At 42.8% G+C, this 18,279-nt stretch overlaps 1 protein-coding gene across 1 annotated transcript; it reads right to left on the bottom strand.

Moving 5' to 3' along the window:
* Positions 1-9,992: 9,992 nt before the first annotated feature.
* Positions 9,993-16,811, bottom strand: LOC120825673 (ependymin). Its single transcript, XM_040187422.2, has 6 exons — positions 16,677-16,811; positions 16,056-16,090; positions 15,831-15,965; positions 12,274-12,457; positions 11,019-11,106; positions 9,993-10,427 (listed from the first exon to the last, which is right to left on the bottom strand). The coding sequence occupies exons 1-6, from the start codon at positions 16,750-16,752 to the stop codon at positions 10,256-10,258; spliced, it is 690 nt and encodes a 229-aa protein (XP_040043356.2). The 5' UTR covers positions 16,753-16,811; the 3' UTR covers positions 9,993-10,255.
* Between the last annotated feature and the right edge of the window lie 1,468 nt (positions 16,812-18,279).

The following is an 18,279-nucleotide window of genomic DNA, read 5'->3' on the forward strand; positions in this document are numbered from 1 at the left end:
CTCCAACGCTGTGCCATCTGCTTCTGGATTGTGAGTGCAGGTGGGTGATTTCCCAGTAAATGCTATTCGGTTGGCTGCGGACCTTCAGCGCGCTGCCAGGTCTCAGTGTAGAGGATTTGGCTGAGTTTTAACCTGCATATGTATGCCACTCCGCAGTGAGACTGCACACCATCTGCTGCGTGTGGACGGCGCGTCTGTGTGTGTGCGTGAGTGTTTATGCCGTGATGAGACTGCCAATGTGATTATTTTTGATATTTGAATTGGATGGAGGACAGTATTTGAATTCCCTGTGTACGTGTGCATTTCTATGTTGACTTTAAGAGAAGAGGTTCTGCTTCTAAAAAGTCTGTGAAGAAAGTTTCAAATTGCACTGACATTTTATTCTTCCTCTTAAGAAATTCTGATCACCTGGGTTTTGTTGTTGCATGCAAAGTGAGTTTTAGGAGAAATTGTGTCTCTGAGGCTGAGGTGAACATAAAAGACTAAACTGTGACATCGCACCACCACACACTGCTGGTGCACTTGTTGGACACTAGCTTACCGCTAGATCTTATGCTTTTTCACTGTCTGTGTTTTCTTTTTGCAGATGTTTTTGAGAAACAACTGGCGTATTTGTACTTGATTAGATGTAAGACACAAATAGAACTATTGCTACACTTTTTGATTTGATTCTCTTTCTGCTTCCTGCTCCCAATCCTGCAAAATACAGGTTTGGGAGCATTTCTATTGTATCTCGCTGGGGCTCACAAAGTGTTGACAGATAACAACACACACACAGGAAGAGCGACTTGATTCTCTGCTCAGGCAGGTGTTCCAACATATCTTTACTAACAGTTGTTTGCTGCTTTTTGAACTCTCTGGGCATCAAATTAGCACCGAAACTACCAAAGTTGAGACGTATACCCACATGAGTGCTCTATAATGTACTTTTAACATGAGGATCACAGGATCATAATTTGTCAATAACCCTAATTTCTACTCCTACACACAGAATTTGCTGCAGCGATGTCGTTGGCTGCCTCACACACACTTTGAACTGATTTACATGCTGCATTAAAATGTGTCCAATAACCAAATATTGGAACTAAGACATTTACCCCCTCAGATCGAGGCCTGTTGAGGCCTCATTACGCACAGACTTGGGCGAGGCACAACAGAGGGGAGGACAATGCACACGTCAGCCTCAAAATGATGCCGTTTAGGGCGGACGGGTCCGGCAAACGGCACTTTGACTTACATCTACACAGGCGCACGTAGAGGACGAGGAGAGAAAGCGTTGAAGCGGGGACAATGATTTCACGAAGGAGGACAGAGTACGTGCTGTAGGCACCCGGCGCGCTACAGTCGCAACTTTTTACTGCTCGGTTAGAATATCACAGAAGTGATGGTGGTACCACGAGTTGGAAGGCTCAATAATAACAGGCCACACCTCGAGTTAATAGCGTGGGAAACTAGCATATACATATGTAGTTACTATCTTTAAATGTTGGTCACTGAACAGGGCTAGCCAAAACAGCTAGCGTTAGCATTGAATTTGGACACAATATAATACTATATATATATATATATATATATATATATATATATATATATATATATATATATATATAGTAGGGGGTCCCGACTCCATATCTGTCCAGTTCTAACTCGGTTTGGGGGCCTTGGCATGAAACACTTGGACGTCTCCTGCCCTAAGACATTCTCTGTGTAGTTTTAGACAAGGACATGAGGAGAAGGGGACATGGATGATTCACACAGGACCCTTTGTGTATAACTGTAGTGAGCTGGAAAAAGCTCTTGATTAGCTTCACCTGGATCGACTACAATATTACGCATCGCAGTAAGGGCATTGTGCACGTCGACCCTAAAATACATTTAGCTGAGGTAACGATAATGCAATACTTGTTTGATGCATGGTTGTACATGCTAAAGTGATCATGCGTCCTATTCTCACTCCTACCATAGTATTTTTTGCTGCATTCCGTTTATCCTTTAGGAGTCTTTACCAGCTGACATTGGGCGGGAGACAGAATAATCCCTGGACTGCTCGCCAGTTATTCACTCAGCTGACGGAGCGAGCACGCAAACCTCTTGCTGTGAGGCGACCAACCACCTCACCGTTGCGCCGTCCTACTATTATTGTACGATTCTAAACATATTGCATCTTTTTCTGATATTTATAGGACTGGTTATGCTGTATAAAAGCGGACCGCTGAGTCCGTGATAGTAGTGTGTTTCTTTGCGTCTCACCATCTGCCCTTTTTGTTCAGATGACAGCTAAAATTAATATGGATTGCCTGACCCTTGTAATTAACTGGGTAGCTTTGCAGCCTTCCAACAGGAGATTACAACGATGAATGATGCATGAATCATGCAAACTATTGCACATACTAAATGAACAAGCTGATTGTGTATCTCGCAAACACTGAATGAAGACGTGAATAGATCATCGGAGCATTATACGAAGAAGGTGGAGGAAGACAGTGAACCGTTTGAAGGTCTGGACCAACCTCAACCCTCCTTATACGAATCTGCATAAAGGCTATATATAAAAAACACAGCACATCGGTGGAGAACATCTGAACAAAATCGGTTGAGAGCAGAAGCAGAGCAGGTAATGGAGGCCACCCATCCTTAACCTTGGCTCCCCATTGCACATCCACTCAGCAGGCTTTTTCAGCAGCTGCGTGTTCGGGGACACGTACGCATGGAAACAGAACTTTAAACGGATACGTGATGACTAACGAATGGATGATGGCTCGTTGCTGGCTACATTATTTCTTCCATCATCCCATGTTGGTTGTTCATATAACGGTCTCGGTAATGGCAGGTGTACTTTAGTGAGCTGCAGTCTGAACGGCAGAGATGAAACCTTGCTTTGTTTATCATTCAGCATTTTGAATTCTTGTTGCGTCTGAATTATACGTTCTTTGATTGAGGTGGTTATTGTCAGGGTTGATGTTCTAGCTGAAGGAGATATCATCACACTTCAATGCAGTGTAGACAATAATGTATTTTGTTGATACTTCCAGTACCTTGGTTTGGCTTTAGCCGCGTGACGCTGGGGTCATCCTGTATCATGGTTCATGTTTTGGCCGATTTTCTACAAAATGACAGATATTTCACGAAATATTTACCACGCCTTAGATGGAAAGGGATGAAAGTGTAAATGACTGTCGTTTATGTCACGGTGTGGTTTTATTTCCTGTCTTATTTTGTAGTTTTCTGCTTCTTGTCTCCCTGGATGTTCCTTGTCCCTGTCTATTGGCGTGGATGTTCTCGGTTCCTGTGTGTGTTTTTGCCCGTTGGCCTTTTGCTTTTTGCCTTTTTGACGATTAAAGTCCTTTTGTTTTTGAACTCTGCATTTGAGTCCTGCCTTCCCCACGCACCCCTGACAGTTGAATATGTTAATATAATTGTGCTTTTTAATCACACATAGTAACAAATAAAAAATAAACTAAACTACAGCTTTGCAGCATGCTCAGAGGAAATTTTAAGCATACATGATTTAACATTTAGAGGAGATATAGTCCAAATGTTTACTCCTGCCAGTCTTTACACAGTATAGGATTTTTTCCTTCATATTTTTCTTTCATAGGCATCAATACAGCACATTTCAATATTCATTCATGACCCTTTAACATCCTCTCTAACCCCAGCTCAAACAACTGCAGTGACACTTTTACATTGTTAAAGCGTCAGCAAATGTGATTAATAAGACTCCAAAGCTGACCTCAATGTTTAGAATCTCCGAATGTTCATGCTTGACAACGGAATCAGTATTTTTTTTATAGGCTATGCATTACCTTCAAAAACCCATGAACTAAAAAGTAGTAATCGCAAATAATTTACATCGAATGCAATTCTAAGGGAGAAAAAAAAATCGTCTGTGCTACTCCCAGACACAGTTATTTTGCTCATATCAGATCATATCAAAACCGTTCTCCCACATGAACAAACAAGAACAATCATGCTTCGATGCGCTTAGTGCAAAGACACCCACTGCAGCAGACACACCAATGCAAACAGGAGTCCTGCTGAAGACTGTAATTTGCTATGCAGCATTGACACCCTGACTGAAGGGCCCTGGGTGACGGATGCCGAGCCGGATCTCTCGCCACCCCTGTGTGATGCCGCTGTCCGCTGAGTGAAGGAGCATAAATCAACAGAAACTCTGCAGCGTGTGAACCGGCGACCACACAGGTTAATGATGAGCCGGAGAACAAGTCCAAGGCAAGAACGTCTGCACGGTGTGTGCCTTTGTTTGACAGTCCACCGTGAGTGCCATATTAAACACTGGAGTCTCTCCTGGCTTTTTCTATTGTCTGCTGAGAACATTTATCAAATGAAACAGGAGAAACAGTTCGAGCAAAGTGGATAATGAAGGGTTTTTCTACTCTATTTAAAAAAAAGTAACCTGCACTTTACTAATTGCCGTCCTCATTACCATTTAAAACATTTACAACCGGCATCCCCAATGAAGCAAGCTGCCTAAAATGTTGCTGTTAACCTTTCTAATGGCTAATCTAGAGTGAGTTTAGTTCAAATGAGTTTGGGTATATATTTGCGGCTGGGTGACCTTTAAATATCGAAGCCAAAATGAAAAATCCGACTGCAACTTTAAATACCAGTGTTCTATTTAATTCCTAATATTTATGTTATCTGGTATAAAAGTCCCTGGACATTTATATTGCACGTGGGGCTGTGTATTATTGTAACCGGTGGACTAGGTTTTTCCATTCATTCATTTAGTGCTAGGATGTTGTATTTTTGTCATATGTAAATACTTTTCGATTTCATAAGGAGAGTTATTTCAACAATATTTTTACCTAAAATGTATGTATCTGGTGGTGTGTATTTAGCTTTGCTACCAGTACCGTAACCTCTGTATCAACATCAAATTACCTGATTCTTACCAATACATATTGGTGTTGTTGAGATATAGGGAGATAAAGATCTATCGTGCTATTCTTAGTGAGATTTCAGCCTTTCTTGGTAATGGAACAAAAAAAAATCTGCAATAACAAAACCCAGTTTAGCTGTGAAATCCTACAAATTAGGCTACTAAACCAAAATGTATCAAACATTTACTTAGTAAATGTATCAAAGCATAAATATTGTGCTGCAGCGACTTCATCTGTTGTATGTATTTATATTTGTATATACAGTATGTGTGTATGTATATATGTGTTTCCCCTTGTACCTGTTCCCATTAACTTGCTGTTATAATAATATGATTTTGGCTTTGGATTTTTCTACAATTCTTACAACAATCAATAAAGAATAAAATGTTAATGCCCCGGCAGTGGTAATTTGCCTTGGTTGTACGGTTTCAGGTCATGTGACCCCTGCAGCAGTCCCTGGGCCCCATAAGATGGGTGACGACACCCATCCCAACTCAGCGCTGATCAATGTGTGTGTACGTGCAAGTGAGCAATGGACCGTTAAAATAATCATGATATTAGAAAGAAATGAATAAATGCACGTCTGCGTTATTTAATAAATACGTTACGCAATAACAACGCTTTAATTTGCTCAGGCCTAACGTATATATGTGTAGATTTCTAAAGCGTCAACCCTAAGACTACTGGTTCACTCTGGGAGACAGAACCTGTAAACAGCTTGTAATTATTTTAAAACTCCCTGTTGACATGACTTGCCTGTAGCTGGACTTAATCGTACAATTTGTGCAAAGCCAATTTTAATCCTTTTGAACTTTTTGCTAAAAGTCACCCTCTGTGAAAGTGCAACAGGATCAGATGGGGTACCCATGTGGTGGGATTTTCTTGGATAATTGTGGAAAAGGGAACAATATGTTGTCTCTTGGGGACTGTCTGGACCGTTTGTACCCTATCGTCCAGTATAGCTAATGTCAATTATCTGTGACAGGTACAAAAAAGACTTAAAGGCATAGTTTCCTCCATTAGTACCTTTTCACTTATGGCTTTTCCATTCTGGTCGCATGTATAACTCCCTGGCTGGTTATATATAAGTGTTTTTATGATGCAAATCGAATAACGACGTCCTTCTTTTTGTCCTTTTGTTTTATTACAGAGTGCACTGCGTCTGTCCTGGTTCCATTTGCGCCTGGGATTTTGAATATTTATGTAAATAGAAATATTCATGAGCATATGCTGTACGAGTATGTTTCAGTCTGTTTAAACATTGTGTATCACTGAACAAGCCACTTAGGGAAGTCATAAAGTTTGTTACTGCCCATTAACCTCCGCTTTCTGTCTCACTTTGAGGGACAACGTACATCTCTCGACATTTAAGGCCTCTGTCCTGCTTCTCTCACAATATTGCAAATAACCAAACATGTTGTTGTGACTATATTCTGATGGGTGCTAGACGCCCAAAACAACGTCATATAAGCATTAATAAGGCAGTAAATGTTTGTCCGTAGGCAGTCCGTGGTTTTATGTACAGATACAAACACAGTTTAATCTGGTCTCCATTCAAACATGAGGTAGCATTGAGCTCCGTGTGCAGCAAAAGAAAAAACATTCTGAAAGTCAGTGATAATAAGAGGGGAATCTAAATGCAAATAGGCCTTCTTACCTTGCCTCACATAATTAGAAATAATATAATAAATGTTTTCAATAAATTATTTTGTTATCAAGTTAAAACCGTAAGTAATTTATCCCAAGTAAATGTATGTTGGTCTATTTACTGTTAAAACTGCTTCACAAATAATACAGTTTATTGTGGTCCTTCTCTTCCAAACAGATACAGATATTGTGAGAGATTGAGAGAACTGGAATGATTAAGTGAGAGAAAGTAAGAGGGGAGAAAATTGTGACGCATGGAAAGCAGGGCAAGCCGCTCCCATCCTCGTGAAGAGGATAATCGGTGGCTGACCCTCCGACGTCCGTCATCCTCTGCTGAATAATGGGGTGTAACTAACACTGTTCCAGAGCGCAGGCACCTGCTGCATCACGTGCACATTTGGGCCTCACTGTACTCTACGGATGACCCTCCAAACACACACCCACACACACATTCTGATACACACACACACACACACACACACACATTAAAACCTGTAACCCTGAGTCTTATTGGTATGAGTGGAACCCACTGAGTGGAGTCGTCACTCACTAATGTGTGTAATTATGGCTCTTTGATCAGGCTGCATGAGCACTCAATAAGTACACAGAGTAGCAACAAGAGAGGTGTGTGAGGCGTTTGTTTTGTGTGTGTGATGAGTGGGTGCATGCATGCATTTACCGATGCCTTTTTTTTTCTGGTTCATGACGCTCAGAGCAGAAAGTTAACTCGTTAGAACGAGGAAAATATTGACTTCCTCAAGGGTTAATAAATATTGACTGTTATAGTGTTTATTTGCCTTCTATTTGCATAACTGGTCAAACAAGGACATACTGTATTACACTGGTAGGTATATTTGTACCCTTGGGTGTTGGCATCAAACAGCAACAATTTCAATGTACATCAACTATTTTGCACCAATGTGCCAAAATCGCCCTAAAGCAGTCAAACGATGACAGGTTTGCATCATTGCAATTAGTCAAATGGAAAGAAATTGTCCAATCACTATAATTCCACTGCCATAAATGCAAAACTAAAAAACCTCAGCTGACTCCTGACAGTGTAACCGGCTCTAAAGGAAGAAAAACACCAAGCGCACAAACATTGACACGTTAGTTCCCTGTTTAAAGCAAAAATACGTGCTGACGTTCAGCACTCTTGCATTAGTGGCAGCAGTCTATAATGTGCATCATATACTATATAAAGTTTGTTCATTTATTTAAAAAAAATATGAACACAGATGGCTTCTATGTTTTGCATGGATACAATGTTAAAGGAATGTATTATATATTTTTCAAGCTAACAGAACCCTGGATTTATCCTCTGCTACCATCATTAAGTCAACTGAGTCCCGTCAGGTATATTTGGTGTCTTTTAATTATTTGTTTAGCTGGCAAGCTACCAAGTTCAGCGAAGATGGCGGCAAAGGAAAACATTAACAAACCAAAAAATACTGGGTTTGAAACATGCAACTGGGTTTGAAAGTAATAAAATAAAAAAGTAGGTAAAATAGTCCTCCAGCGAAAGAAAATAACATTGAAGTATAAATGAAAAACCTACCTGGAGACACAACAACAGATAGTAATATAAGATAAGCACCATAATTCAAATTTCAGAATTACAAAGCCACAAATATGTATGAAAAAGAGCCAGAGAAGATACTGTTTGCCTTATCGGTGTGGCTAAAAATGCTGCGTAATATACAATGTGCGGAGCTGGGCTATAAAGGCTTTGGACAAGAGGAGAGATCACGTTCACTGTGTTACAAATATCATATATTTTCTTTTTGTGCATACTGCCCTTAAATATTATTATTATTAATGTGTTATGCATTTATTAGAGGTACAAACATTTTTCATAATATGACACATTTGATCCTCTGATCATTTGATCATCCTGAATTTGATCCTCTTATATGTATCAATGCATATATATACATATATATATATATCTGCTGTGCAAAGGGTTGTGACTCAAAATAGCAAGAAAAGCATACTGCACCAACTGTGACCAGGTGCAGTAGGACATTCTTGTATTTTTGGCATACTGCATTGTACGTAGCAAGCTATGCATTGGGATGTATTGAATCTATTTCTGGCTTACTAAATAGTAGTTTGTGTAATGTGGCGCAGAGGCGGTTAATTTCTGTACGAGACGCCGTGTAACCTTATCAAAGAAATTATATGTGGTTTTCAAGTCCACCATTCAAAAGACTGCAGAGTACAGATGATGTGTTAGCAAGTTTTCTACAATAAATATAAAACCTTCGCTAATAACCTCTTTGCCTTTTCAGTTAGAATTACAATCATATTTCGGTCGGTTCATGTGATTCTTTTGAAGCGTCAAGGTTTTGACTTTTTCATTGACCAGCAGTCAGGCAGAAAATTAACAAACCTGCATACAACATCTCCCACGTTAACATTTAGGCTCAGTTAAATCAGGTAAATTTGGAAGGTAGCCTTTTAGCAATGTCACTTCTGTATCACAACAGTGACCAAACAATCGGCCTGGTCTTCCTGTAACTTCACCAAAGTCCCAGCGGGCTCAGATCATTATTAGACCGATAATTGAACAGACTAGCGAGGCTATTATTGGTGCAAATGCTTCTAGAGCAATCTCACATCTCTTCCATCACACAGCAGTAATGAGTCACTTTGACGGTTTGGTTAGGTTACCACCTCCAAACACCTTGACTTTCAGTATTAGAAGATGACTCACAAACGGCTAAAAGAGAAAGCGTGACAGATTTCTAATGGTGGAAACTGATGCTCTCATTACTGGTGCTCCGTGTGGTCGTGCTGTGGAGAGAAGACACAGCAGAGTGATTTGGCCACTCAAGACGTTTTTGAAAAGATGAAACAACAAAGGACACATTTTATAGGAATGTGTATTTTCCTTTAGTGGTAGCAGATATCTTTTCAATTTTGCTCATAGATTCAGGTTTCCTTCTGGTTAACACTTCACCCCCAATTTAGCATTTCTAAGCCGTATATTTATAAAATTGTTAATAACTCTGTAGGTTGTTTCTGTAAACAGGCCTAAGGACAATAGTTTAATAATGTATTTGTTTAATCCAGTAATACTATTTAACTCTTATGAAGCATTCTGTCTGGAGGGATGGGTTGCAGTTTTTGACAGTGGAATTTATAAACTACAAGAATAGCATGTCTTATATTTAAACTCCAGTAATAATGTGTAATAATGCGTTTCTTGTTGGGTTGTTGTGGGTTGACATAAATATTTACTGTAAATATTCAGATTAAGTGAATACCCAAAATCAGGCACAGCGAGGATAAAAGCAATACTGCCTCCATCTGCTGCAGGACGGAAAGCACTGCAGTCGTCTACAGGTGAATTCAAACAGACGTTCTCATTTTAACAGGGGCCAGAATGTGACATAAGAAGAGGTCCAGCTTTGAAAACATGTATGTGACACTGCGAGATATTATGTATGCTTTTATTCTGAAGTCACAGAGACGGAGATGGAGATTATTGAAGAGGGTGACAGGGATAGAAAACAAAGCAGGAATGTAGCTACATACGCAGTTCTTCAAAGGTGATTTATCAAACTGTTCTGTATCAAATGTTGTTCACATCCATCGCTGCGACTCGTGTTGTCAATCAGGTTAGCAGTTGTCGTGATTATATCTAAAAGGCAAACGTTGATTTTTTTTAATGATTGGAGTCACATTTAGATCTGCTTGTTTTAGTGAGATGCTCCAGATGTTTTCTCATGTTCCTTGGTCTGCTTGGCCAGAGACTGCAAGGCAGCAAAGAAGGTATCCGGTTTCTCGATGGCCTCCAGTTCAGACTGGCCACAGAAGAAAGGAGGGCTGTAGTCCATCGGGTTTGTGTTGCCAAAGACCCAGTTGTAGGTGCTGAAATGTAAACAAAAGTGTACTTTTTGATAATCATTACTCACTTTTAACTGTGTGACTGAGGTTCAGGCCAATCACACCTGGGCTGAATTCGCCTGAATCAAATACTGTTAACATTTGAAAATGTTTTTTTTTTTTACTGTGAAATGGTATTTTTATGCAATTTGGCAGGAAGAGTAAAACTTTTTCTGAGGATGTTAAAAAGCTGGGAATTTCTGGGACCTGCTGATACACAATACAGTATTTGATAATAACTTTAAAATAAGCTGCCCCATATAAATAAACACCTTTAAACCCATCGGTTTTATTTAGCTTTTGTTAGTTCTCTGGGCACTTGATTTTAAAGGGTTATGCCCTGCATTTTTATCTGATTATAATAGTCATGTCTCTGTAAAGCACTTTTGTCAACAGTCTTATAAATGTGTGCCTTTGCACCCTTGTAATTTCATATTGCATTACTTTCATGCTGAGTGTTGACAGATAAGTAGGAAATAGAAGTAGAAATATGAATAGTATCATCGTTAGAGTGGTGATGTTGGTTATTTCTCTATGTTTCTCAGCTCCTGAGGTTTGGTGATCTCAGCTTCTCACCTGAGCGCGACCCATCCAGACGCTGGAGTGTAGATGGACCAGGTCACAGGGACGCAGCCGATCTCAGTGAAGACAGCCGAGTACTGGCCTGATGACATGAAGCCTAAGTCACACGTGTCCAACAATATTCCGTCTTGTTTTATTACATACATTATCCCTTACTCGGCCCAAGCACCTTCAAAAGTATCTTTCAACATTCTCGTGGGCACCAAAACTGTCACGTGTAGCAGAACAGCGTCTGCAGACTAGCCGCTTTTTTACACCCAGGAAAAGGGCAAGCAAGGATTCATCAGTGAGGGTAGAAGAATCCCTAACTAAATAAGTTTAAATATATCACAACTGGAGTCACAGGAGGAAAGGACTGGCTGAATTTGGTGAACAACGAGGCATTGAGGAGGGCGGATTCCGGGAGCCGACGGTTCCAGGAGAAGCCTGTTCTGCAACGACCTGAACCTGCTCGGACTGAACTGCACTGCCCACCAACGGACCTTCAAAGCGTGAATTGAACTGTATTCATTCAGATTGAAAGGCCTCACCAACACCCCGCCTTCCCAACTCACACACTCTGGCACACTTACACCCCCCCACCCCGCCTGACTCAAGCCCCTCAGCATGTCTCTGGAGTGACCACTTATTTACTTTGGTAAAGTAAATAACTTTTGGTAATTTACTTTGATTAAGGACATTTGATTTCCGTATGTAAGTCTGTATTTGTGTTTGTTTGGTCCCTGTGCAACATATATTTTACAGATTTTATGCTGTATATTGGGGGGGACAGATTGGTATTTTCTCAATATTGGGGGGGACACGACCCCCCCAAAGAATGCGCGGTTACCTCCTTGTCTCCTGCATTTTTGTAGCTGTGTCAGCAGGCTATCCGGGTAGATGGAATTGAGATGCTCCAGTTTGATGTGGGCAAGACAACTAACAAGTGCTCCTAAGTTGCGGGTTACTGGGTGTTCAGTGGTAACGTGAATGAATTGTAAGTCACAAGACAGATATAGAAACACATTAACACTAAGTACCAAACTAACTGCATGGCTTCATAGCAAAAAAGACCATTCTAAATGCTAATTAGGTGAACTAGAACTACAAAAACAAATTTTGTGTCATTTTTCCTCAAATTTGTGATTTTATTACAAGTGAGAGTAAATACCAGAGTTGAGAGGAATCATTCTGTTTCAACCTTTTACCATATAAGTGTGTCGGTGACAAAAAACAGATTTCTTTGTTTAAAATATAATGTGTCTCATACCGTTCTGTGGCAGTTCTCCATACCAGGTGTTGGTCAGCACACCCGCTCCCCAGTAGGAAGAGGAGCCCATGAAGACCTGACCCATCAGTTTGGCATCCGAAGGAACCTGCATGGGAATGAAGGTGGTATCCAGTGCTTTCTTCTTGCAAGATAATTTGCTCCAGTCGATCTCGTAGTAGACTTTCTGAAAGGACAGAAAAAGCAATAAATGCTGTCCTATACTGAGTAGACTTTGAAAAAAAGAGATTGATGGACAGCAATAGTTCCTTAAAGCTTAATTATTTACTTTCCATTTTAAAAGGGGTTTTTATTCATCAATGTCGTTGTCAATTGGTAGTGACGAGTAAACAACTTTCAGTTCTGAAATGTGTTTCAAACATGTGACAACCGGCTTGGTCAAGGCTCGCATTTAGGAGGTTTATTTGAAGTTTGGGAAGATAACATGAAATGGAGTCACTCTGTCACGGTGTGGTTCACTTCCTGTCTTATTTTGTAGTTTTCTGCCACTCGTGTCCCCGGGTAACTTCACTTCCTGCCTTGTCTCGTCATCCCCTGTGTTCGTCTAATAGTTTCCACCTGTGTCCAATCACCTGCACCTCCCTTGTGTATTTAAGCAGTGTGTCTCCTGTGTCACTTGTCGCGTCATTGTCTTTCGCCACGCATGTCATAGTCTCTTGTTGTGGATGTCTTTAGTTTCTTGCCTGCAGTTTTTCCTCCCGGTTCCTGTGTTTTTGGCCTTCTGACTATTAAAGTCCTTTTGTTTTCCGCAAGTCTGCGTATGAGTCCTGCCTTCCACCCCACAACCCTGACAGAATGACGCGACCAAAAAAGGGCTCAGCAGACCCGCTGCCAGACTATGGTCCGGACTACCTGGACGTAAGGAGTCCCTTCTGGCAGCGGAAAACAGACTGTGTTTTTGGTCCCAGGAGCTATCAGCTCGCCTGCCTCGAGCTCCGGGACCTCCTTAACCCTAGGAGGAGCAAGCGGAAGAAGCGATCTCCCGTTCCCGCTGGGCCGCCGCAGCGATCTCCCGTTCCCGCTGGGCCGCCGCAGCGATCTCCCGTTCCCGCTGGGCCGCCGCAGCGATCTCCCGTTCCCGCTGGGCCGCCGCAGCGATCTCCCGTTCCCGCTGGGCCGCCGCAGCGATCTCCCGTTCCCGCTGGGCCGCCGCAGCGATCTCCCGTTCCCGCTGGGCCGCCGCAGCGATCTCCCGTTCCCGCTGGGCCGCCCCGACTCTCACCCATGCCCCCGACCCGACCAGTTCCGGCCCCACGCTCCATGCCCCCGACCCGACCAGTACCGGCCCCACGCTCCATGCCCCCGACCCGACCAGTACCGGCCCCACGCTCCATGCCCCCGACCCGACCAGTACCGGCCCCACGCTCCATGCCCCCGACCCGACCAGTACCGGCCCCACGCTCCATGCCCCCGACCCGACCAGTACCGGCCCCACGCTCCATGCCCCCGACCCGACCAGTCCCCGCTCCGAGACTCATGACCCCGACGCCCCCAGTCCCCGCTCCGAGACTCAGGCTCCCTCCCTCCCATCCCATGGTCCTCTCCCACCCTCCCGTTGGTGATTTGAGGGCCGTCTGGGATCCGGCCCTTGAGGGGGGGGCTACGGGGTGGGTTATGGGGGGGGCTGAGCCGCCGCAGACTGCGAAGTGTTCCGTGTCCCCGAGCTGGAGCAGACTGCGGAGGTGTTCCGTGTCCCCGAGCTGGAGCAGACTGCGGAGGTGTTCCGTGTCCCCGAGCTGGAGCAGACTGCGGAGGTGTTCCGTGTCCCCGAGCTGGAGCAGACTGCGGAGGTGTTCCGTGTCCCCGAGCCTGAGCAGACTACGGAGGTGTTCCGTGTCCCCGAGCCTGAGCAGACTACGGAGGTGTTCCGTGTCCCCGAGCCTGAGCAGACTACGGAGGTGTTCCGTGTCCCCGAGCCTGAGCAGACTACGGAGGTGTTCCGTGTCCCCGAGCTGCCGACGACGACTACTACCCCGGACGTTTCCAGTGTCCCCGAGGTGCCGACGACGACGACGACTACTACCCCGGACGTTTCCCGTGTCCCCGAGCTGCCGACGACGACTACTACCCCGGACGTTTCCCGTGTCCCCGAGCTGCCGACGACGACTACTACTACCCCGGACGTTTCCCGTGTCCCCGAGCTGCCGACGACGCAGACTACTACCCCGGACGTTTCCCGTGTCCCCGAGCTGCCGACGACGACTACCCCAGACGTTTCCCGTGTCTCAGAGTCTGCCATTCTAGAGACGTTCCGTGCCCTGCAGTCGCCGCTCCGGAGCCGGATTGGTGACCGCCCGCCGGGCCGACCCCCAGAGGCTCCCCGCTCGTCTGGCCGCCCGCCAGGCCGCCCGCCAGAGTTTCCAGGGTGGTCCGACCAACGTCTATGGTTTCCCTCCCCACCCACCCCTTGTTCGCTCTAGTGTTGGCCGTCTGGAATTCGGCCCTTAAGGGGGGGGTACTGTCACGGTGTGGTTCACTTCCTGTCTTATTTTGTAGTTTTCTGCCACTCGTGTCCCCGGGTAACTTCACTTCCTGCCTTGTCTCGTCATCCCCTGTGTTCGTCTAATAGTTTCCACCTGTGTCCAATCACCTGCACCTCCCTTGTGTATTTAAGCAGTGTGTCTCCTGTGTCACTTGTCGCGTCATTGTCTTTCGCCACGCATGTCATAGTCTCTTGTTGTGGATGTCTTTAGTTTCTTGCCTGCAGTTTTTCCTCCCGGTTCCTGTGTTTTTGGCCTTCTGACTATTAAAGTCCTTTTGTTTTCCGCAAGTCTGCGTATGAGTCCTGCCTTCCACCCCACAACCCTGACACACTCATTGTTTGTTTAGTAGCAACTAAATATGGTGAGAAATTAACCAAATATGTAAATCGAGGCGTGTCAATAACAAGACGACGTTACCCTCATTTAACCTCATGTTATTTGTGATATTTCATTATTTTATTCACTTTAGTGAGAAACTCAATATAACTTACCAGCAAGCGATGCCTTTTTCCACAATCAACACTAATGTTTTAACAAAATCTTGATTGCCATAACACTATCATAGAGCTAAAATAATGCTAACGAGATTCAAAGCAAAAAGCACACAGCACATGGTTGAAAAAAATTATATCTTATTTGTCACAATCAAATCAAATGTGTATCAAATTTGGAGCACAAAACTGTTATGGTGATGATGGTTCTATGTACAGCTAAATGTAAATAGTATTTATGAAACGTGGTTGCATAAGGTGGGAGGGAATACTGAATTAATTCACTACATCTATACTCTTTCTTGACGTTAGAGAAATTCTGAACGTAGCTTTAAAAATGTGAGTACAAACCAATATTTACATCGACTATATTGCAAATGGCGTGATTAGTTGTGCTGATCCCGCGAGAATACAAGGACATACAGAGACATTGTTGGCTCACCAGTTTATCCGTTGCATTTAGTCAGGTCTCGGTAACTAAAAGCCCCGTAAGAATGCACTGTGTGTGTGCAGATCACAACAAATCTTGAAAAGTATTGGAAAAAGAGTTTACCAGGTTTCATACCTCATTAAACAGGATCAGCAGGTCCATCTTAAAAGTCTGATTGCCGACCAGCGGAATGTTTCTAACCCGCATCCTCTGACCGAGGGCATCATAGCTCACAGCTCCTGTGGAGACGTAGAGTCCGCCGGCATCCATCTGAAAGAGAATCAAGAGCAGGAAGTGACGGGAAAGACAGGGGGGACTTGACAAGGGTCAATCCAGGGGATTACATGCGAGCAGACTCACCAGGGTGAAGCTTCCAGTCATCAGTTCTGGAGAAACTGTGGAAGAAGAAATCAAATTGTTAAAAAAGTCGTCTCTCTCAGCGATCCGAGGGGCTTTTAACGATTACTGGGGAAATAACCTCTGTGTTGCAGCCACTTTCCAACCCGGCCTGCCTAGGAGAGATTTGTCTTGCCTCCGTCAATTAATGTGAAATTGATTGTAATATTTTGATGGATGCAGATGTATAACTTTTCCTGTCTAATTTTGCTAATAAATACCACATTTTTTGGTTTAGGTAACCCAAACAGTTCAGACATAAAGAAAGTAATCGCATCAACACGGTTTGAATGTGTTATAATCTCTTGTCAGACTAAATGAACTGAAAGGAACTAAATTAAAGAAATAATGTGTAAGAGATATGTACATTTTTTCCGATTCAATTCAACTGCAAAGAACTACAATCAAGCCATTCACAAATAAGGTAAAATAACAAAAAAAAAAAACATTAACAGTGGATCTACAGCTGTTCCTTGTTTTTTCCAGTGTTGTTAAATAGACGCAAACACCATCGGTTTGATGGTGATGTATGAAATTTAAATGCCATTTTTTGTTTTCCGATCCCACAAGATTGTCCATACTGACCACAGGGTTTTGGCGCCTGGGCGGCGGCACTGGTCAGTGCCAGGCAGAGGCAGGACAGCACACTGAGGAAGTTCATGTTGCAATTTCGGATCCAGACGAGGTGAATCTTCGAGCGCTTTGGTCTTGGGGGAGGAGACACACCTCCATATATACCTGCTCAAAGCTGGTCCCTCTCACGCCATGTGGCTCATCCCCCTCCGCCCCCCAAAGGAAAAATATGGTCAACTAGTTAACACCCCTCCTATTCAGAAGCTGGTGCAACATATGACCATTGATAAGATTAGGAAATGCATCACATGTTTTTATGTCCATGCACCAAGATCACCAGATATTATGGAACTACTTTGTTTGATGCTGTATATTGAAATTGTGATCCTGAATGTGCCTTTGCCATTATTACTTCTGGCCAAAAGCTACATCATATTCCATGTGTTATAAAGCTTTTACAAAAATACAGTATATCAAATGCCATACTGGCTGTTTACATGTACACAGCAAATACGTTTCAGTGTTTACATTCATGCACCACATTAATTCTACATCTTTATTCTTTTGTTTCACTTCTTCAATGTCTGTGTTTTTCTGGCCAGCAGATTCAGTGCCTCATAGGTATATTTAGCTGCAGTTCCATGGCAACACCCAGATAATCAGTCCAAAGTTCCACTGTTTTGAATGCAGGTGTAAATATTCCCACAGATTAAGCACCGTCTGCTTTTTTTTGGTATCCCTCAACGCTGAATTAACCTTGTTAAATATCAGTGAATGCGACAGAGCACTAACCTCACATTGTACTACATCTGATTTTAAAATATTCATTTCCATCTTGTTTTGTAACTGCAAAAAAGCTCCCACTGCAGAACTAATAAAGCATTCTGTTTCTGGATTTGTTTTACAGTAATCCTATAGAGAAAGACTCATGCAAGTGTTGCATGAAGGCATTTCATCTACTCTAAATTGCTTCCAATCCAGAGCCTCTGCCTGCTGTAAAAATACAATCTGCAGATTAGCCCTGATCATGTGAAAGTTGTTAAGATGTAGTCAAATAAAAATTGAGTCATAGTCAGGTGCACCACCCTTATATACGAGTTAAGAGAGTCACTTATACAACTGCCCTCCACTTCAGTCAAGAATTATGATACAAGTCAAAAGGGCAATTAAATGAAATGGCTAACAATGGGTCTAAAAATGTTATATTCATAGTAATCATTCTCGAGATTTACAAATTATTTCAAATCAAAGTCTTTTGTGGTTTGTTTGATTTTGTCATTTTCCTTTTAGGTGTAGGAGAGAAAAAAAACACCTGACCCCCAATTGAGTACCTGATTACTGTTACTTTTCTGTGTGTGGTTTTAGGTTGAGGTTAGTAAAACTCTTCGGGTAATGGTTCCAATGGGTGACCAGTAGTAAATAGATTGTGGCACCGTAAAGTTGAGAACATATTTTTGTGGCTTCACATTAAAATGACTCCAATGTGTGGTGCTGCCTGGAAAAACACCTTTTGGCACAGATCTTGCAGTAATGATTGAAAGTTTTGCATCAGAGCCCAGTTAAAACTCTTTAATAGGTCAAAGGAAACGGTTATTTGAGATAAGGGACCCTGCAT

This window comes from Gasterosteus aculeatus, chromosome 9 (genome assembly GCF_964276395.1).
Source record: "Gasterosteus aculeatus chromosome 9, fGasAcu3.hap1.1, whole genome shotgun sequence".
NCBI classification, from domain to species: Eukaryota; Metazoa; Chordata; class Actinopteri; order Perciformes; family Gasterosteidae; genus Gasterosteus; species Gasterosteus aculeatus.

What these genes read in the sequence shown, in the direction of transcription:
- LOC120825673 (XM_040187422.2), bottom strand. Translation starts at nt 16,752, where the DNA reads ATGAACTTCCTCAGTGTGCTGTCCTGCCTCTGCCTGGCACTGACCAGT. An exon ending in TGCTGATCCTGTTTAATGAG is followed by an intron (nt 12,458 to 15,830) that starts GTATGAAACCTG and finishes CTGTCCTTTCAG; the next exon opens with AAAGTCTACTACGAGATCGA. An exon ending in TCTGGATGGGTCGCGCTCAG is followed by an intron (nt 10,428 to 11,018) that starts GTGAGAAGCTGA and finishes TTTACATTTCAG; the next exon opens with CACCTACAACTGGGTCTTTG.